This window comes from Aquarana catesbeiana, linkage group LG01, assembly GCF_042186555.1.
Source record: "Aquarana catesbeiana isolate 2022-GZ linkage group LG01, ASM4218655v1, whole genome shotgun sequence".
Taxonomy (NCBI): domain Eukaryota; kingdom Metazoa; phylum Chordata; class Amphibia; order Anura; family Ranidae; genus Aquarana; species Aquarana catesbeiana.
In genome coordinates this window covers 562797071-562819659 of record NC_133324.1, presented here as the reverse complement: position 1 = coordinate 562819659, position 22589 = coordinate 562797071, and the positions used below count along the sequence as shown (strand labels likewise).

Here is a 22589-nt window from a genome sequence, read left to right as displayed (position 1 = left end):
AATAAACTATAACATGAATATTGTTAAAGTGTTTTTTTCAATGAAGCCTACAGATACTAGTTAAAAGAAATGTCCACTCTAGATGACCTGAGCCAGAGGTGGTGGAACTGAGTTCCCCCTAGTTCCTCCTGGTTATACAACTTATACAACTTAGTCATACAACTTATGATTTTAAGTTGCATACTTCGTTTTGTACGTGCAAAAAATATGACAAACTACCAAAGGATCTTTATCATCATCAACATCAGTAAATCAGTTTCAGCCTAATATGCATTTACAATACTTCTCCAATTACATTCTATAAATATACTTATGTAGCGGGCACCTACTTTCATGTAGGTGACTTTTCTTGCCAGCTTAATAATTTCAGGTAAATTTAGGCAGGCTTGTACCATATAACAGGCCCGTTTGTTTATTTGGGATTTGAGTGACAGGTAGTTTGTGTGTGAGTTCTGGCCAATCATTAATTTGTTTGGCAGGAGGCGGGACTCTTATATAAAAGGCCGGGTCACATGGTGAGTCAGGAGTTCGAGTGCGGAGCGAGAGTCCAGCCTGGTCCCCCGGAGGGGAGAGGTTCCCCCTCCGGGGAGCCAACAGAGCCCCCCCCTACTTGGAGAGCGAGGGGGACCGGGACTCATAGCGGAGTTAGTGACACAGTACAGCATGTGGTCGCTGGTGTCATTTGACGCCCCTGCTGGGAAGGGAGCGTGCCAGAAAAGGAGGACAGAAATGGAGAAACCATGCAAAAGAAATAGCAACTAAGCGGAGGACAACTGGGCGATCGGTCGTTTATGAGTGGTACATTGACTATCGATCAAGTGAGTGAAAGCCCAAGGGAAGGGTACTACTATTGGCTGAGGGATGTTGGTATGCAAGTCAGTTAGACAGGTGGTTGTGGCCTGTGACTTTGGGTTCAACAAATGCCCCGGGATTCCAATCAGTGAAGCGGGAGGAGTTATTCAGAGTGACTTTTCTTTAGCTCAGCTTTGAAGTACCATATAGATGGGAAGTAGTGGTAAAAAGGTGGCGGTAAAGCTACAAGCACACATATAGAGAAACAGACTGTTCTTGGAAAGTTCTGCAGATGAAGAAGTTATTCAGAGTGACTCTTTATCAAATATTCTCTATCAAAAATCTACTTTCATCTTCCCTGATGAAGAAATCACATAACATGATTTCTTATTTTCCGCCACATTCTAAATTTTTGCATGAAAGGCAGAGAGGAAAAAGATAATGAAGCAACATAAGAGTATCTCAGAAAACCCTTCTCCTATCCCAGTTTATGTTACTTAATAAAAGCAAGAGAAAAATGCAATATGGACTGTTTCTATTCTTATGTGCTGCGATGGGCTGGGTGGTAAACGTGAATTACGGATATAATAATTAATCAGCCTTCGGGGGTAAGTGCTACACTTATGTTTCCATCATTTGTTGCAAGAGCCTCACAGTAAAAGTATGGCCAAATATCAAATAATTGTTTTTCAAAATTAATCCTAGCAATTGCACAATGATTTGATGACTCAGTATGTCATAAGACCAGAAGAGTATTTTCACATTGTGTATTAGGCGGAGCCCTTTATCAGTGGATCAACTGAAATATTTATTCTGCTATTTAGAATTGTATTGATTCCAAAAACAAAAATATTTAGAAGACAGTGACACATTTCTACTGAAAAGTGGTGGCTTGTTGATTCAAGTTGTGGAAAACGAACACGGATATGCTGATAATTCATTAAAAGTAGTCAAATGCATACTTTTGCTCAAAATTTTTTTAAACTGTTAAAGCTGAAGTAAACTCATTAATTTAACCTTCTCCAAAAGCAGTTACATAAAAGGCATGCTGTGAATGATAACTGCCATAGTTGCTTGACTTTGACTCAAACTGCCAAGCACCTTTCTGTGTTCAGTAAGCAGAAGGGCAACAGCTCAGCACGGGACCCGGGATTTAGTAGCGATCACCGTAGTAGTGGTGCCTACTACAGTGATTTTCAGCTTCTACAGGGATCTCACAGGTATGGCACATACATACTTACATTGGTCCAAGCTGGATCAATGTCAATTTTTAAAATTGTCATGCTTGAAATTAAGCTTTAGGAATTAAACCGTTTTGCTAAGCTGGTATAATGATGGGAACACAGTTGAGATTTTGCTAGATTCAGCAGGTTTTCTTTCTGGTAGCCATCGTGCAGACAATGCACATCAAATACAGTGTCTGAAAATAAAGTGTTTGGGTTACCCCAGGGTGCCTTGAGCACCAGGCTCAGTTTGGCCTGGATGAGAGATGGATGACGGGACTCTCTCCAGGGGGGGCCCTGATGTGATGGGGGTATTCCGATGCGATGGGAGTCCTCTGATGTATGGGGGAATTTGATGTGATGGGTGAACTCTGATGCAAATTTAATTTCAAGAAGGTGGTTGTGGTGTAGTGGTCTCAGACTCAAGTTTCCCATTGAGTGCAAGTAAAATGTAGGTTTTTATTTTCATTTTAGACTGCATACTGTTAGAAGGGTGCAGCGACCAAAAAAAGGTCAAGAAATGCTGTTTGCTTTATTCTTCAGCCAAACAAGACTCACTCATCCACAGCTTGTATGATGAGTCATGCAAATGTAATAGTTTGTGTTGCAGACAGTTTAACACACTGCTAACCAACAAATACTACAAAATGTAATGCATACGGTACTATATTTAGAGTGTACTTAAACTCAGGCCTGTAAAACTGGACCGTTCCCTCCTCCCCACTGCTCTGCTGGTTTGCACCCACATTGAATTGTAAGGAAGTGTTCCCGGGCACACTCTCCTGCTAACCAGACCAGCGATCCCTGTTTCATTACATAGTTACATAAGGCAGGAACTAAGAAACCATACCAGATTGCAAGTGAACTGCACCCAGGAGCACCTCTTCCAAGTGGTCTTGGGGGTGGCACGATTAACCGGTCCCAGGCAGGGTTCAGAACACTCACATTACACATCCTGAATTGTGCCTGGTACCAGTTAATAGTACAAATGTAAGTCTACCCTGGGACACAACTTGGTATTTTCAATACTGCTGGGATAGCAAGATTTAAAATGTAACCCTTTAAATGGGAAAAAAAAGAATTAGCCAGCCTCATGTTTTTTTTTCTCCCACACAGGACAATTCGATTAAAACCTCCAAGTACAATCTGCTGAATTTTCTACCTCTGAGTCTTTATGAGCAGTACCATCAGGCCCATGTAATTTACTTTACATTGGTGATTCTTTTACAGGTAAGCCCAAGCATTCTACAACTTACAAAAAAAAAAAAAAACACCTGAAAAAAGTCTTGCATTTTAAGTAATAATAAGCCTAAACTTATACCTTGGCTAGCTATACTCTACATGATCTACCTAAGTGATGCAACCAACTCATACTCTACTTGTGACAGTTACATTGTGCAATACATACATATCTAAATCTAAAAACAAACACTGAGGGTCCTTTCACACGTGTGCATTGTGGCAATAAGTCCTTTATTTTCACCTGGTAACCCTACAAATAACACGTGACCTGCCCCTTAACCACTTCCGCCCTGGACCATTTGGCTGCCCAAAGACCAGAGCACTTTTTGCGATTCAGCACTGTGTCGCTTTAACTGACAATTGCGATTGGCTCCCAAACAAAGTTGACGTCCTTTTTTTCCCCACAAATATGCCCTGTACACACGGTCGAACATTGATCGGACATTCCGACAACAAAATCCATGGATTTTTTCCGACGGATGTTGGCTCAAACTTGTCTTGCATACACACGGTCACACAAAGTTGTCGGAAAATCCGATCGTTCTGAACGCGGTGACATAAAACACGTACGTCGGGACTATAAACGGGGCAGTAGCCAATAGCTTTCGTCTCTTAATTTATTCTGAGCATGCGTGGCACTTTGTGCGTCAGATTTGTGTACACACGATCGGAATAGCAAGCTCTAAAACTTTGTGTGTCGGAAATTCCTATGGAACATGTGTGATGGAGCCAACACACGGTCGGAATTTCCGACAACAAGGTCCTATCACACAGTTTCCATCGGAAAATCCGACCGTGTGTACAGGGCATTATAGCTTTCTTTTGGTGGTATTTGATCACCTCTGCAGTTTTTATTTTTAGCGCTATAAACAAAAAAATAGCGTCAATTTTGAAAAAAACGCATTATGTTTTACTTTTTGCTATAATAAATATGCCCAAAAAATATATAAAAAAAAACATTTTTTTTCCTCAGTTTAGGCCGATTTGTATTCTTCTACATATTTTTGGTTAAAAAAATCGCAATAAGCGTTTATTGATTGGTTTGCGTAAAAGTTATCGAGTCTACAAAATAGGGGATAGCTTTATGGCATTTTTATTAATAATTGTTTTTTTTACTAGTAATGGCGGTGATCAGCGATTTTTATCGTGACTGCGACCTTATGGCGGACAGATTGGACACTTTTGGCGCTATTTTGGGACCATTCATTAATACAGCGATCAGTGCGATTAAAAATGCATCAATTACTGTGTAAATGTGACTGGCAGTGAAGGGGTTAACCACTAGGGTGCGATGTAGGGGTTAAGTGTGTCCTAGGGAGTGATTCTAACTGTGGAGGGGATGGGCTATGTGTGAAACGACACTGATCACCGCTACCGATTACAGGAGCATTTCCCCATTCTTCCTCTCCGTGAGACGATCGCGGGTATCCCCACGGACATAGAGTCCGCGGGACCCACAATCACACTCACAGAGCTCGCGGCGGGCGCGCGTGCGCCCGCAAACCGCTTCTTAAAGGGCAACATACAGGTACGTTAATATGCCTGTACATGCCCTTCTGCCGGTCGGCAAGCGGTTAATGGCTACACATCTGCTATGGCAGCCTTTCTCAACCTTATCAACACAGAGGAACCCTTGAAATAGTTCTCCGGTCTCGAGGAACCCCTGCTAAAAATTTGGAAATCTACAACTCATGATACATTAGTGTGATGGTCAGTGAGAGGAATGGTCCTTACACTTGTGGTCATTGAGAAGAATTACCTCCTTACAGATAGCTAAAAAGATCAATGGTGTCAGTGGGAACTTATTTGAGAGGCAGAAATTTCCCAATGCTGAAGGAAACCCTAGCAACCTCTGGAGGAACCCTAGGGTTGGGAATCACTGTTCTATAGTATCTATGGAGAGAACCATTGTTATTACCCAGGATGGCTGGAGGGATACTGCTATTAGTAAATTAAAAAAAAAAAAGAAAGAAAAATTGGGTTTGCTTTTTCATTGACCAACAGCAAGTTAGCAGGTATTTCTATCAAAATTACCGTTTTGCCACTTCCAGCGCATACAGGAGCAGCAGCATTTTGTAAGAAAAAACGCTTGATGTGTGATAAAATGGAAACATGTTGCATTGTAATGCACATCTTTATAAAAAACAGTTTTACTTACCCAATTCTCTGCTCCGCTGCCATAAAGCGTTCCCCCTTGCTCTGGCTGTGGACTTTCCCTTGATGGGTCACATCCAGTGCAGAGTTATGGACATTGCATTAGTCTTGATGAAGTCAGAGGACCTTAGAGTCCAAGAACATAGCGGAGAAGAGGCTGCAAGGGCCAGTCTAGCAGTGCAGAGGAGTGGATCTACTTTTCGATAAACCCTAGACCTTAGGCCCTGTTCACATCTTCGCTGTGATTCTGCCCACGATCTTTAATCGTGTACCTTCAATGGCACTTCAAATACCCATAGTATCGCGGCTAACTGCACCTTCACAAATTGCGCGTAGCTTGTTGCCTGAAAAAGAGCAAAAGCTTCTTTTTGGGCAACAAACGTGCATAGGGCCTGCCTTATACAACACACAGAATCACGTAAAAGGTTCAGCTTTAACGTCTCAAAATTGTTGTATCCTGTTATACATGGCTGCATAACATTATGTGTCACATTAAAATTAGACATTTGCTAAAAAGAAAAAACCTTTTTTTTCACTTTATACATTTACATTTTTTACAGTGCATCCCGCAGATTTCAACCCAGCCTGCGCACATCATTGTGATACCGCTCATATGTCTTCTGGTAGTACGAGGTCTACGAGACATATCAGATGATATTGTAAGCAAAGCATCTCAGAATTTTCTTCTATCACCTTCCTTTTGTGCATGCTAAAATGTTACATAGGTACATAGTTACATAGTAGGTGAGGTTGAAAAAAAACACAAGTCCATTAAGTCCAACCTATGTGTGTGTGTTTTTATGTCAGTATTACATTGTATATCCCTGTATGTTGTGGTCGTTCAGGTGCTTATCTAATAGTTTCTTGAAATTATCAATGCTCCCCGCTGAGACCACCACCTGTGAAAGCGAATTCCACATCCTTACCGCTCTTACAGTAAAGAACCCTCTACGCAGTTTAAGGTTAAACCGCTTCTCTTCTAATTTTAGTGAATGCCCTTGTGTCTTATTAAATTCCCTTTCGCGGAAGAGTTTTATCCCTATTGTGGGGTCACCAGTATGGTATTTGTACATTGAAATCATATCCCCTCTCAAGCATCTCATCTCTAACGAGAATAAGTTCAGTGATTGCAGTCTTTCCCCGTAGCTGAGATCCTCCAGTCCCTTGATTAGCTTTGTTGCCCTTCTCTGGACTCTCTCCAGTTCCAGCACATCTTTCCTGAGGACTGGTGCCCAGAACTGGACAGCATACTCCAGGTGCGGCTGGACCAGAGTCTTGTAGAGTGGGAGAATTATCGTTTTATCTCTGGAGTTGATCCCCTTTTTAATGCATGCCAATATTCTGTTTGCTTTGTTAGCAGCAGCTTGGCATTGCATGCCATTGCTGAGCCTATCATCTACTAGGACCCCCAGGTCCTTTTCCATCCTAGATTCCCCCAGAGGTTCTCCCCTCAGTGTATAGATTGCATTTATATTTTTGCCACCCAAATGCATTATTTTACATTTTCAACATTAAACCTCATTTGCCATGTAGTTGCCACCCCATTCATTTGTTCACATCTTCTTGAAATAATAAGACAAACATTCCTGACATGTATTAGATTTTCCTTGGGAAAGCCTATTAGAGCCTCTGGCTCTAATCACGTGCTTCAAAAAACACACCCCCCATTGGAATCCATGCATCCGGCCTTGTATGCAGATTAGGGGCCGGACGCATGGATGGTGGGGCGGCGTCCATGCGCCCCTAATGGATGGGCTGCAACTGGAACTATGGGGTTGATTTACTAAAGGCAAATAGACTGCATTTTGCAAAGTACAGTTGCACTCTGCAAGTGCAGTTGCTCCAGAGCTTAGTAAATGAGCAGGTGCTGTGCTGACTTCCATCATCCAATCATGTGCTAGCAAAAATTTTGTTTTTTCAATTCTCCTTGCACGTGATTGGGTATTCTTTGTAGAGTGAAGCTTTACCTCAATTACTAAGCTCTGGAGCAACTGCACTTGCAGAGTGCAACTACGCTTTGCAAAGTGCAGTCTATTTGCCTTTAGTAACCCAACCCCATTGCAAGCGAATTTTCCCCAGCATGTGATTAGATATTCTTTGCAAAGTGAAATTTCACCACCTTCACTAAGCTAAACTAAGGTGATAATTCCCTTGAAAATTGCAATTTCTCTTGCAAAGTGAACAGCCGGTTTGTCTTTAAGAAATCAACCCCAATGTTACATGGCTTGTTGTTTGTACAGTGCAAAATCACCATTTGTTTCTATCTTACTAAGTTGTTGCTATATAAAGGCTACCTTCAAACCCAAGTTCTTGTCTTCTCTGGCCCTAGCTGTACACATCTTTAAACCCAACTCCAAGAAATCTGAAAATTCTCCCTTTCAATGGGACTGCACCCGTACTGCAAGGATTAACCCCTCATCTAGGTCTTAGGTCACTTTTTTTTTAACAGATATTCTTTATTTTTATATAAAAAAAGTATAAACAATAAAAAACAAAATTGCAGTTGGTACATAGAAGATTAGATGTATCAAGATAATACGGCACATACATTCAAGGGCATAGACAACTCTTTGGTACAATAGGTAGATCTTTGGAGTTAAAAGTAGCATAACCTTAATGAAAAAGCAATGATCGAAGCATAACTTAATTATTAATAACATAATTCAACTACTGGAAAGGTGGCGAGAAAAGGGGGGGTATAAGAGAAGGAAACAGTAGAGAACAGTAAACTAAAGAAAAATGAGGTTCCTGAAAGGAAGAATAAGAAGTAGCCGAAGGTAGAGTAAGAGGGGAAACCAAAGGCTGATAAGCAGCAACCAGAGTCCTGCTCCTGATACAGCCCTTAAATAAAAGTAAGTAAAAGTACTCAATGTGGAAAAGAAAAGGGGAAAAAGGGGGGGGGGGGGTAGCCATAAACTGTTCACAAGGACAACCCTCTAGTCTCCACCCAGGGCCCCTAAATCTTCTGGATTTTTTTTGGACAGTTACGACCCTCAGATCACTTTTACTTTACCTGATTCTATGCTCTCCGAGCAGATGGTGCAACCCCCCCCCCCCCCATGCTGCTGTAGAGTATTGTCCCTCAGCATCATCACGTCCAATGCAGGGCAATGGAACCTGCATTGGTTTTGACAACATCAGGATCTTAGTCCGCTGGATCATGGGGAAGAAGACACCGCGAGGGTCAGTCCAGTGGCAGTGGAGTGGGTAAGTAAATCTTCTTTTCTGTGCCTCCTAGACCTAAACGAGTGGTTAAACCTTGCAGTGGGGATGTGTCCCCACTGCAGGGGTTAACCACTCATTTAGGTCTAGTATGTGTATCTGTGCAAAACCATTGCAGGTAAGTATAACGTGTGTTTTTTTTTTTTTTTTGTTAAGGAACATTTTCATTTTAAGGAACATTCAAGCACTAAAACTTTTCCAACAGACCATGTATGCATTATCAAATGATAATCAGACTTACTTGCTTTTCAGTCTCGTCATAGAAGTGATAACCTGATTAACAGTAAACCGAGTGAAATCCTACAAGGGCAAAGGTGAGAGATGGCACATACTTTCAAGTATGTTATGAAAATGTCACTGTAGTGGTATGTGTATTTGTGAAGAAAGACAACACCTCAGATTTTTTTGTACTTTTTTCTCTGCTTTATATTTTTGTAGAGAGGTGCTTTAGTAACAGGATCCCACGGGGCTACAAAACATTGATAGTTCACATGAAGATCTAGTAACATTAAACACAAATAATTGCAAATTGCAAGTAAGGCCACGTCATTCACATAGAAGATTTAACCACTTCAGCCCCGGAAGAATTGGCTGCTCAATGACCAGGCCATTTTTTGCGATATGGCACTGCGTCGCTTTAACTGACAATTGCGTGGTCGTGCAATGCTGTACCCAAACAAAATTTACATCCTTTTTTTCCCACAATTAGAGCTTTCTTTTGGTGGTATTTGATCATCTCTGTGGTTTTTATTTTTTGCGCTAAAAACAAAAAAAAGCGTCAATTTTGAAAAAAAACACAATATATTGTACTTTTTGCTATAATTGTAATTTGCCCCGATTTTTATCGAGACTGCGACACTATGGTGGACACATTGGATGGATTGACAATTATACAGCGATCAGTGCTATAATAATGCACTGATTACTGTATAAATGTCACTGGCAGGGAAGGGGTTAACACTAGGGGGCGATCAAGGGGTTAACTGTGTTCCCTATGTGTGTGTTCTAACTGTGAAGGATGGGACTGACTATAGGAGCAGTAGTGAATTTAGGTTTTGTGCTGCCCTAGGCCTGACTAAACTTATGCACCCCCTAATTTAAATAACCCCTTCTTGTCATGGCCACACCCCTTGCTGTTTAAGACCTGCCCTGAAATTTTCGAGTTGGCACACTAGTTCTGAGAGCCTGGGGGGGGGAGGGGGAATGGATTCCCTTAATTTGCATAGATTTCCTCTCACTTCCTGTTTGGCTATGGGGCAGGAAGTGAAGGGAAATCTATCCAATGGGACAGGGATGGTAAAAAAATAAACTGACAGGGGCTATAACCCTCCCTTATTTTATCCAAAATGAAAAAAAAAAGTGTTGCCTATAGTTCTACTTTATGCACATTATGGAGAGGACTAAGAAGATATAACCATGCCAATGGTGCAGCAGAAAACATATAGCACAGTGAGGAAGGTTTGTGGTCCAGGATGATAGGACAGTTAAAATTAGAAGAGGTGCCCCCCCCCCAGTTGCGGAATGTCGGCCGCCCGCCTCCTGGAAGCAGTGCAGCCACTTTATGGGGGTGCTAGACTAATTTGCCTCTCAGCCCAGTCCGCCCCATAAGACTGGCGCTCTTTCCATGCTGCCCCCCTGCAAAGTGCTGCCCTAGGCCTGGGCCTTGTTGGCCTAGGCCTGGGCCTTGTTGGCCTAGGCCAGGATACAGTGTTGTATAGGAGATGAGAGATCGTGGTTCCCAGCTCGGCGCCCCTGCTGCACGCACCTACTATCCCGCTTAAAGCGACCGACGTATAGCTACAACGGCTCGCGGGATGGTGCTGATCTGACGCAGTATAATGATGGTGGCTGATCGGCAAGTGGTTAAGCCTGGTACACATCATTCGTTTATTTCCGTTCAACCCAGCGGGTTGAATGAAAAAACTGTCAGCTCTGACATTAGCACAGCGATCTTCTCCGCTGAGATGTTGTGTTCCGACAGGGTGGACGGCCCCCCCTCCAGAATACTCTGATCATACTCTGATCAGCGCGCTGACAAGGAGCTGGTTTGCTGCTGGCTTTCCAGAATGCTCGTCAGACAGAAGGTGGCTTCTAGCTGGCAGCCATAGTTATTCGCAGCTGTCCGCACATCCAGCAGTTACCTGCACTGATCTCTACTGAACACAGACAAAGTGCTTCCAGCAGGAATAGCCACACATAATTGTTGGCTGTGCAGAAAGCCAAGAATAGCAGCGGCCACCTCTGACCTGTCATTATAGTGAACAGGGCCAGTGCCCGCACCTAGCCACTCAGAACCGCAGGGTCTCCACTCCGACATCTATGTCCCCAATTCGGTCTGTTCCACTGAGGGTGCAGGTCAAGCTAAGTGTCTGCCCTGACTCCATGTAATCCACAGAACAAGTAGAGAAAAATTTCAGCCACCGCAGACTGTACAAGCCCAGTGTGTAATAGATGATAGCAGCCTAAGCTTAAAGTAAAGTGTATATGCAGTAAAACATGCTTGTTACACTCACTGTGAAACCTAAGGTGTTAATCCTCTGCATTGTGTAAAAAGACTGTTTGATCCTGTCTCCTCTGATTCTCCCCTTCTTCCACAGTCCCCAAACCATCTCCTGATGGAACAGAGCCTTGGGGGCACTCTGCACATGCTCAGTTGGGTCTGTATTGCTAGAGAGTTTTTTTTGTCTTAAGAGGGTGCATGTAATCAGCACAGGGCCAGTCAACAGAGGGTCAGGAGTCCTGCAGTCTCATAGGACAGTCAGAGTAGAATGAAAACTCCTCCCACAAGTTTTAACCAGACACTGAAAGAAGTCATAAGACTGCTATATACTTCTGATAAGAAAAGGTATTTAGCAGTTCATATTTACTAAAATGATTGCATTTCCATGTTCTGTGTACTGTGGGAGACCAGATATAGTGCATGCAGGGTCCTGGGTTTAGTAACACTTTAACTCCTTCCAGGTCATGCCCCCTGACATGTTTTGCCCCACCCATGGGGCTTAGTCAGTCAGATTCCTGTCGCTACAATTCACACTGGCCTAACTCGCTGATGTGAATGTAGCCTAATACAGAACATTTTCACTTGTACATACAGTACTTGTAAACATATAGGCATAATTAAAGTAGAATTCCAGCCGACTGGCCAAGACAGAAAGACAGGCAGATGACATCACGATTTCCACGTTGGCCAATCAGAGAAAGTCTTGCATTTATGGACAAAAACACAAGATTTCTCCTAAATGTCAGAGAAGCACTCAGCCTGGCACTCTTTATATCAGGCAGCAGACGGGAAGTCTCCCATACTCCTGCCAAAACAAAGCACAACTTACTGTATGTAGCTAATGCTACTAGAGTCCATTACAGGACCCTTGTGGAGGTCACATCGCTTAGTAATGGAAATAACTTTGGCCTGCCTGACCCAAAGAAACTATTTAAAGTGACATAACAGCTGAAATTTTACTTTAGGTATACTGAGTTCACCAACTTAACCCTTTCATGACTATTTTTGAAATTTGGTGTTTACAAGTTAAAATCCATATTTTTTGCTAGAAAATTACTTAGAGCCCCCAAACATTATATATATATATATATATATATATATATATATATATATATATATTTTAGCAGAGAATCTAGAGAATAAAATGGCGATTGTTGCAATATTTTATATCACACGGTATTTGTGCAGCGGTGTTTTAAACGCAAATTTTTGGGAAAAGGGACACTTTCATGAATTTAAAAGAAAACAAACAGTAAAGTTACCCCAATTGTTTGTATAATGTAAAAGATGATGTTACGCTGAGTAAATAGATACCAAACACGTCACGCTTTATAATTGCACGCACTCCTGGAATGGCGACAAACTACGGTACCTAAAAATCTCCATAGGCGACGTTTTAAATTTTTTTTACGGTTACCAGGTTAGAGTGACAGAGGAGGTCTAGTGCTAGAATGATTGCTCTCGCTCTGACGATCGCAGCGATACCTCACATGTGTGATTTGAAGACCGTTTACATATGCGGGTGTGACTTCCGTATGCATTTTCTTTGCTGCTTGAGCTCGCCTGGACGGGGCGCTTTAAAAAAAAATTTTTTTCTTATTTATTTTTTTATTTTTATATTTATAAATTTTGTTTAAAAAAAAAATTTTTTTTGATGACTTTTATTGCAGTCACAAGGAATGTAAACAAGACACCCTGTCTAGTGACCCTCTGGTCCTCCCCCGTTTTTTTTCATGTAAACATCCCTTGTGACAGTAATAGGTGGTGACAGGTACTCTTTATGGAGGGATTGGGGGTCTACTGTGTATTTTTTAAAAACCGGCGCCATTGGCAGCCGAGTAAACGGGAAGTGACGTCATGATGTCACTTCCGTGTTTACGATTAGGAGGCTGGAATGAAGCCGCTCACGAAGGCGGCCGATTGGTCATCGAGCCTCCCGATTGAACGGGAGGCCTGGTAAGAGCGGCGGGAGGGGAGGATGTCCCCTCTCGCTCCTCCGGTATAACAGCTGAGTGGCTTTAGCCGCATCGGTTGTTATACCTGGAAAGCCGATCGCCCGTTTTACAAAACAGTACCGGGATGATGCCTGCAGCTGCGGGCATTATTCCGGTATAACCCCGGAAAACTGAGTACGCACATCTGCGTATGCTCGTCGGGAAGGGGTTAAACAGACTTACCAAAAATGTCATTAAAAGTTTTACAACACCCTTATTATAATCCATTATCTTTATTTATTTATTTTAGAAAATTCTTTTTATTAGATTTGAAAAAGAATAAACATACAAACACAGAATCTATTGGGCATACCCAGGCTAGTGTATGGTCCATTATCTTTGTATAAAGAAAGCTGGGAATGGAACGTTCCTCATGCTGCTGTAATCGTTTCTGTTTCTGTTTTCACTTTTTTATTTTAATTCTTTATGTTGTTACATAAAATCCAGAAATGTACACGTATCTTTGTATTTCCAGTGACATGTTTCCACTGAAGCAGAACTCCGGGATTTTCAAAAATCTCCCATTAACAGTTATGACATTTGTGAAATTTCTTACCATTTAAGAGATATGACTGATCGAATTTTCAGGAAGTCAGTTTTCTGATTAAAAAAAAAAGCATCATCTTTTCTGGTAAGGAGGATCTCTTAGAAGAGAGATTTCATCATATCCTCTTCTCTCTCTCTAAGGCCCCTTTCACACAGATGGACTGTTCAGGTGCGCCTGTCAGTTTTTTAGGTGGAGCTGAACGGACGCTCCATGCAGGTCTATGGAGCGATGGATGTCAGCGGTGACCATGTCTGCTGACATTCAAACCAATCCGCTAAAATCAGACGTATGGCGATACGTTCGCATCAGTCCTGGCGGATCGTAACGGATGAGATTTGATGAAAACGGACATGCTGTCCATTTTTGTCCGATCCCTCCATAAGAATCAGTAGGGCTCTGACAGGTCCCTTCCCGCTCAGTGAGCAGAGACAGACCTGTCATCCGCTGGCTCAGTGGAGATCAATGGAGCGATGTCCTGCTGAGCTGAGCAGATTCGCCTCGTGTGAATGAGGCCTTACTGTAATCAGACTACATTTCCCATGAATCCTTGGGATAGGAGTGAATGTGGGAGGTACACTAGGCTTGTACATGTAAATGTGAACTCGCCCACTTCAACAAGCCATACATAACACACGGTATGATAGGTTACAGTATTATAAATGCAAAGCATTTTAATATAAATGCAAACCAGTGCAATGTGTCAGTGTCCACCAGTGCTGAATGTCAGTGACCACCAGTGCTGAATGTCAGTGACCACCAGTGCTGAATGTCAGTGTCCACCAGTGCTGAATGTCAGTGTCCACCAGTGCTGAATGTCAGGGACCACCAGTGCTGAATGTCAGTGTCCACCAGTGCTGAATGTCAGTGACCACCAGTGCTGAATGTCAGTGTCCACCAGTGCTGAATGTCAGTGTCCACCAGTGCTGAATGTCAGGGACCACCAGTGCTGAATGTCAGTGTCCACCAGTGCTGAATGTCAGTGTCCACCAGTGCTGAATGTCAGTGTCCACCAGTGCTGAATGTCAGTGTCCACCAGTGCTGAATGTCAGTGTCCACCAGTGCTGAATGTCAGGGACCACCAGTGCTGAATGTCAGTGTCCACCAGTGCTGAATGTCAGTGTCCACCAGTGCTGAATGTCAGTGTCCACCAGTGCTGAATGTCAGTGTCCACCAGTGCTGAATGTCAGGGACCACCAGTGCTGAATGTCAGTGTCCACCAGTGCTGAATGTCAGTGTCCACCAGTGCTGAATGTCAGTGTCCACCAGTGCTGAATGTCAGTGTCCACCAGTGCTGAATGTCAGGGACCACCAGTGCTGAATGTCAGTGTCCACCAGTGCTGAATGTCAGGGACCACCAGTGCTGAATGTCAGTGTCCACCAGTGCTGAATGTCAGTGACCACCAGTGCTGAATGTCAGTGTCCACCAGTGCTGAATGTCAGGGACCACCAGTGCTGAATGTCAGTGTCCACCAGTGCTGAATGTCAGGGACCACCAGTGCTGAATGTCAGTGTCCACCAGTGCTGAATGTCAGTGACCACCAGTGCTGAATGTCAGTGTCCACCAGTGCTGAATGTCAGTGTCCACCAGTGCTGAATGTCAGGGACCACCAGTGCTGAATGTCAGTGTCCACCAGTGCTGAATGTCAGTGTCCACCAGTGCTGAATGTCAGGGACCACCAGTGCTGAATGTCAGTGTCCACCAGTGCTGAATGTCAGTGTCCACCAGTGCTGAATGTCAGGGACCACCAGTGCTGAATGTCAGTGTCCACCAGTGCTGAATGTCAGTGTCCACCAGTGCTGAATGTCAGGGACCACCAGTGCTGAATGTCAGTGTCCACCAGTGCTGAATGTCAGTGTCCACCAGTGCTGAATGTCAGTGTCCACCAGTGCTGAATGTCAGTGTCCACCAGTGCTGAATGTCAGGGACCACCAGTGCTGAATGTCAGTGTCCACCAGTGCTGAATGTCAGTGTCCACCAGTGCTGAATGTCAGTGTCCACCAGTGCTGAATGTCAGGGACCACCAGTGCTGAATGTCAGTGACCACCAGTGCTGAATGTCAGTGTCCACCAGTGCTGAATGTCAGTGACCACCAGTGCTGAATGTCAGGGACCACCAGTGCTGAATGTCAGTGTCCACCAGTGCTGAATGTCAGAGACCACCAGTGCCGAGTGTCAGGGACCACCAGTGCTGAATGTTAGGGACCACCAGAGCCGAATATCAGGGACCACCAGTGCTGAATGTTAGGGACCACCAGAGCCGAATATCAGGGACCACTAGTGCTGAATGTTAGGGACCACCAGAGCCAAATGTCAAGGACCCCCAGAGCCAAATGTCAAGGACCACCAGAGCCGAATGTCAAGGACCACCAGAGCCGAATGTCAAGGACCACCAGTGCCAAATGTCAGTGACCACCCGAGCCAAATGTCAGGGACCACCAGTGCCGCATGTCAGTCCCACCAGTGCCTCATGTCAGTCCCACTAGTGCCTCATATCAGTCCCACCAGTGCCTCATGTCAGTCCCACTATTGCCTCATATCAGTCCCACCAGTGCCTCATGTCAGTCCCACCAGTGCAGCTTGTCAGGGACCACCAGTGTAGAGCGGGGATTATTATCAGAAATCACTTGTATGACACAGCAGAGATGTCCCGCTGTGACAAGTATAGTATATGAGAACACCACTCGCTGATGTCCCACCTCCTGCCTCCTACCATTATTATGATTGACAGCGCACTGTGCCAATAATAGCGGGTGGCAGGACATCAGCGAGTGGTGTTCTCATATACTATACCTGACACAGCGGGACATCTCTGCTGTGTCATACAAGTGATTTCTGATAATAATCCCCGCTCTACACAGAGATAGCAGGCGGGGGGGGGGGGTATCGTGGAGGGGCGGTGACTGGCAGAGAGCAGAGGAGGAGGAGCGAGGAGAGAGAAGAAGGAGGACACCTCTTCCATGGGTGGCACAGAACGGGGGGGGGGGGCTCTTAGATCCCCTCCGCCCACTACAGGAAGGAGAACTACCTGCTTGCTTTCAGAGGACTACAACTGGGCGTGTCAGACCACTGGCTGAGGTTATTGGACGGATAGCAGCCAGCGGTCTTACAAACAGCCTCTGTGGCTCCTTCATCTAGATTGAGGGTACTGTAATATAAGAGGTGTGTTACTGGCCAGATCACCAGGTAAAAACAGAAAAAAGCCTAAAAAACTAAAACAAATGCAGCCACCACATCTAGTGATTGGTAAGCTGCAATATATATTACATTTTTGGTTTTGGGTTTAATATCACTTTATTTTATGTGCAAATAATAGAGCACTCCTTTTCAATGCTGGCAACCAGTGTTAATTTTGATGTCAAATTTCGATTTAGTTTTAGTCAGTCTTTTGACTAAAATGCCATTTTAGTTTTAGTCGTGTTTTAGTCATCTGAATTGTTTTAGTTTTAGTCGTATTTTAGTCATCTGAATTGTTTTAGTTTTCGTCGTATTTTAGTCGACTAAAATCTCAGTTACATTTTAGTCGGCTAAAATGGAATGGGTTTAGTTAAATTGTAATGCATTATTTAAAAGGGAAGTATGAGGTTATGTTTCTTTCCAGGATCATACTTACCTAACTGGATGCAGTATTGGTCCAATGCTGCATCTGTCTCCCGGCGCCTCTAAAACACAGAACCAAGTGATCTAACATCGCTGATCGATCGGTTATCACAACTCAGTGAGCAGAGAGCCGGTGACTGGCAGTCACCGGCTCTCTGCTCTGCCCCTCCATGCTCACTGGAGCACTGGGCTGTGGAGGGAGCAGGAGGGGCCGGTTCAGGCTGTCAGCGGTTTCCTGAGAGGCTGAGCTGGGTGCCGGTCCAGGTATGTGGGCTGATCCCGACTCCATTGTTGCGATCTTACCTGAGCCTGGACATCAGCAGACAGCAGACTTCAACCCGCTGTCTGCTGAAAACGGGTCACAGGAGTGCAACACGAACTGCACTGTTGTGATCCACAGGAGACGTCCAGCCAAACAAGCTTTGGCTGTACTTCTCCTTGAAGCATTTCTCTAGAATTTCCAAACTCATTATATACTCCTGGGGTAAAAATCTAATATCATAGTGGGGATAGGGAAGTAAATGGAAGTGAGGGAATGCACAGGGCAGAGAGTTGGTCTGGAGAGGCTGCTATTTTTCATAGTGATAAGCACTGCTACTTTGCTGGCAGGGGAAACACTCACCACGTGGTTTGCAGGGCATTGTTCCAGAACTCCCAGGCAACAGGCAGACAGAGGGAGCCCGCGTCTCTCAGCCAATACAGCTTGTCAGTGGGCTGGGGCTTTAACAGGGAGGCGGAGTTCTGAGGAAAGCGGAAGTTCAGGTGGGTAAACGTCCCTCCCTCACATTTTTGTTCCATTTTCCTTCGTTGACGAAAATTGGAATTGATTTTCCTCATAGTTTTCATCAATTGACTTAATTCGAATTTTATTTTAGTTTTGTTTTCGTCACTGAAAACATGCAGCTGACGGAAATTGTGTACGAAATAAACACTGCTGGCAACACAACAGAAATTTGGGATTCTTCTCTGGCCCATTTCTATTTCTCAGCACCTTGCCTTTATATCTTGAAATGTGAGGATCATCTTAGTGATGACTGCACTGGTACACAATAGGGGTACAATAACAATGGCTTCTATATTGAATACATTTTTGTGTATCAAAATGTAACCACTTCCATGCTGGGCCTATTCTGACACTCCTCTCCTGCATGTAAAAATCATATTTTTTTTTTGCTGGAAAATTACTCAGAACCCCCAAGCATTATATATATTTTTTAGCAGACACCCTAGGGAATAAAATGGCAGTCATTGCAACTTTTTATCTCACGCGGTATTTGCACAACAATTTTTCAAACTTTTTTTTTTTTGGAAAAAAACAATTTCATGATTTAAAAAATAACAAAACAGTAAGGTTAGCCCATTTTGTTTATATAATGTGAAAGATGATGTTACACCGAGTAAATAGACACCCAAACATGTCACGCTTTAAAATTGCGCACACTCATGGAATGATGCCAAACTTCAGTACTTAAAAATCTCCATAGGCGACACTTTAAAATTTTTTACAGGTTACATGTTTAGAGTTACAGAGGAGGTCTAGTGCTAGAATTGTTGCTCTAACTCACGCAGCCATACCTCACATGTGTGGTTTGAACGGCATTTACATATGTGAACGGGACTAGCGCGTGCGTTCGCTTCTGAGAGCGAGCTACCGGGGACAGGGGTGTTTTAAATTATTTTTTATTTATTATTATTTATTATTTATTATTTTTATTTTACTTTATTTTTTTGTATTTTTACTTTCTTATACAACATTTTTTTTTATCACTTTTATTCCTATTACAAGGAATGTAAACATCCCTTGTAATAGGAATAATTAGTGACAGGTCCTCTTTATGGAGAGATGCGAGGTCAATAAGACCCCACATCTCTCCTACAGGCTGGAAAGCATGAGATCGGAAAAAAAAATCCACAATCTGATGCTTACCAGCTGCGATCGCAGCTTTGTTTACATGCGCGGCCCGGACGTGACGTCATAACGTCGCACCTGCGCCTCCGACAGTCATAGAGATGACCGGTGACCATGTGGTCACCAGAAATCTCTGTGCTCGTTATCCGGCGGTGGTCCATTCTTTCTCCGGGTCCCCGATGGCACGAGAGAGCCTGGAGAAGCACCAGATTGCGGAGGAAGGGGGGTGTTGTCCCCTCCCGTTGCCTGTAAGAACTATCAAGCAGTGGAACTGCCACTATGATCGTTCTTATGGTGCACAGAATCGCCGGCTGAAAACAAGGATATCTGAATGATGCCTGTAGCTGCATTCGTCATTCAGATATTCCCACTGAAAATCCAGGATGTCATATGACGTCCTTGGGCGGGAAGTGGTTAAAGGCAAAAATGTATTGTAGCTTACCCATCCTTAGATGTAGCGGCTGCATTAGTTAGTGGAACTTAACTTTGTTATGGATACATCAGGCATACCTCCCAATATTTTGAGATGGGAATGAGGGACACCTACCAGCAAATGTATGTAGGTATGGGACACGCCCCCTGCCACATCCCCTTAAAGGAGAATTAACCCAAGAAAAAGGTTAATTAAATCCACAGGGGCTTTTTTTTCCCACTACTATTCCTTTATATTGGCTTTGAAAATGTACAAATGCAGCCATTTACAATTTGGAAGAAAGGTTTAGCACTGGGAAACACTTTTTGAAAGATAAAAAGTGCATTGTATATACAGCTATATGGATCAGACCAAAATGAGGGACAAATGAGGAGGAAAGAGGGACAGAGGGACATTGCTCCAAATGAGGGACAGTCCCTCTAAATCAGGAACAGTTGGGAGCTATGACAACAGGGAAAGTTAGTACCTCTGCATGGCTTTTATTGTTCTGTGTCACTGGGTGATCACTGGGTCAATAAGGCCGGCCATACGCGGAGCAAAATTCGCTTGATTCACCCATTTGCACAGACAGTGTTGATGTGGGAATCCCTCCTACTGGGCCATTGTCTTTTCCCAGAGGGGAGCTACAAAGGGCGCTGCCCCCGCCAGGAGGAGACAGTGATTATTGCTAGCAGCTATAGTAGTCGCTAGCGATAATCGCAGGTGAAACCCGGCATGTTAGTTGTACCCAAGTTGATCAATGGATAAAATGAATACATTCAGCCGTCCCACACACGGTTTAAATCGGGGGGATTAAAACTGGCTGAGATTCGAACCATGTATGAGCTGCCTATGTGAGGCGAATCCCCCTGACTGGATACAGCAAACACATAAAAACCCTATAGAAGGTTTAGTCCTTCTCATACTTTATCTAAAACTAACAAAAATATTTAGGCTGAAATTCTACTTAAACTACAATGTGTGTGCATACTTGGAAATTGGAGTAAAAAGTTGCAAAACATTCTTTTTCTTTGCTTTTCCAGGTTAAAAAGTGTAACATGGAAGGATATTCATGTTGGCGACATTGTATGCTTACGTAAAGATGACTTTGTACCGGTAAGTGTACTTCTTCTTCCAGTGATGAACGCAACCAGAAAAGTTTACTTTGCTTCTTGTTCACTTAGCACATTGAATTCTCACTAAAGTTTGTAAATAAGCTGTTTTCAATCTCAATCAACCAATCATGAGATGGCAAAAATACTTTTTTCCCCCATTTTCCTCATACTGTACATAATTGGGTTTTTAAAGTAAACACAGGTTTACCCCATTTACTACCATTCATTATGCAAAGTAAACATTTTTTTAAATGAACAGCCTGTACTCCTTAATTAAGTAAATCGACCTCAATACCATCTTTCCAATCTTGCCTGTGTCATTCTCAGTATCTTCAAATGTGGCTTTTTTTTCAAGACATATATTCACTGACGTGGAAAATCTGTGGATTCAAGGGCCATTTAGTAAAATTCTAAACCGTGAAAACTCGGCCTAATATGACTACACCTCTCTACACACAGTAAATCAAACATTACATCTTCCACATTTCTCCCTTTTCTCTTTTTTCTTATGCTAATTGAATCATTATTAAAGTGGTTGTAAAGGCTGGACATTTTTTACCTTAATTTATGTCCCTGAATCTGTATCATCTCCTCACCCCCTTACACTTACCTAAGCCCTATCTTGATCCAGTGCTGTGCCTGTCTCTCCATTGGCTCCTACTGCTGTCAGTCAAATACAGTAAGCAGAGGGGGGGCGGGGCCAAGCTGCTCTGTTTGTGTCTATGGATGCAGGAAGCGCAGCTCCGCACTGAGCCTGCAGGTGGGTCCCCCATAGAAAGCAACAAGAAGAGGAGGAGGGGAGAGCACTGTCACAGGGCACAAGAAGAGGAGGTTTGGGGCCGCTCAGAGCAAGTAAGTATAACATGTTTGTTTAGAAAAAAAATGAAAGCTTTACAATCACGTTAAGATTATTATTTAAAAAAATATTTGTAATTTTCTTGCATGCATCTGAATTATTTGAGGTTTTTTGTAAAATATATTTAGTGCGGCACATTTTTAAAAAAAAGTAGTGCATGCACTACTTTCTACGTGTTCTGGTGTGATTTCAGCCCATTCAAATGAATCTGCTGGGAAATCGCACTGCAGGGGAACTTGCTGGAATCACAGGGGAACACTACATGTGTTCCTGTGCGATGCCAGTGTGAACCGGCCCTAATGCAATACTTTGTCATAAAGCTTGCCTTGCAAGGTATTGGTCCCAGAGTATGAAAGGCATGTGTGAATGTACAATATCAGTGTGCTTCTTATGCACATGCAATGTGCCAATTTAGATCCTGCACAGAACTGCAGACAATGAGCACTACACAACATGCTGCTTAAGGAACTTCAGTGTGTGTACATTTTGGGTACAGTCCTATGTCTGCATTTCTGCTCCCAAATCTATACCGTTACACTGTTCTTATCTTAACCACACTAAGTTGTGATCAAAGACTTCAATCTAGCTCTTCATTCTCTGATTCATCTACAGTAATCTTGGTCTTGACCGAATCAACTGCTCTATTATTACTCTTCTTGACTTTAGTTCATCTTATAATTACTACTTAGCTCCTGAATTGGTGTTCTAACTGGTGGTTTGGCTCTAGCTTGCTGATCCCATCTTATCTCTTTAGCTCTGGACCCTTTAATCCTGGATCTTTATTCCAGCCACTCATTTTTAATATATAGGCCCAATATCTTGTTGAATAAAAAGCAAATGGGTAAACAGGATGTTTAAAGATCTACTTTTGTTGAGAAAAAAAAACTGTATCTTACCAAAAATTTAAATTTTGTTGCAGGGGATTATTTGTATCTTAGTGCAGCCTGCTGGGAATATTAGTAAGGCAATTACACAAGCAGGAAATGACATTTCTGGGGTGTGTTCCATACACCATCTGTGTACAGA

General features: G+C 43.2%; 1 protein-coding gene across 1 annotated transcript in view; it reads left to right on the top strand.

Annotated features, from left to right (window-relative positions):
- LOC141106122 (phospholipid-transporting ATPase IC-like) overlaps positions 1–22589 on the top strand; it is a 210469-nt gene that overhangs the window by 50899 nt on the left and 136981 nt on the right. The window contains exons 4-7 of the mRNA XM_073596570.1: positions 3132–3245; positions 5972–6070; positions 8886–8947; positions 20636–20708. Of these exons, the coding sequence (XP_073452671.1) occupies positions 3132–3245; positions 5972–6070; positions 8886–8947; positions 20636–20708 (348 nt within the window). The remainder of the gene's footprint in view (positions 1–3131; positions 3246–5971; positions 6071–8885; positions 8948–20635; positions 20709–22589) is intronic.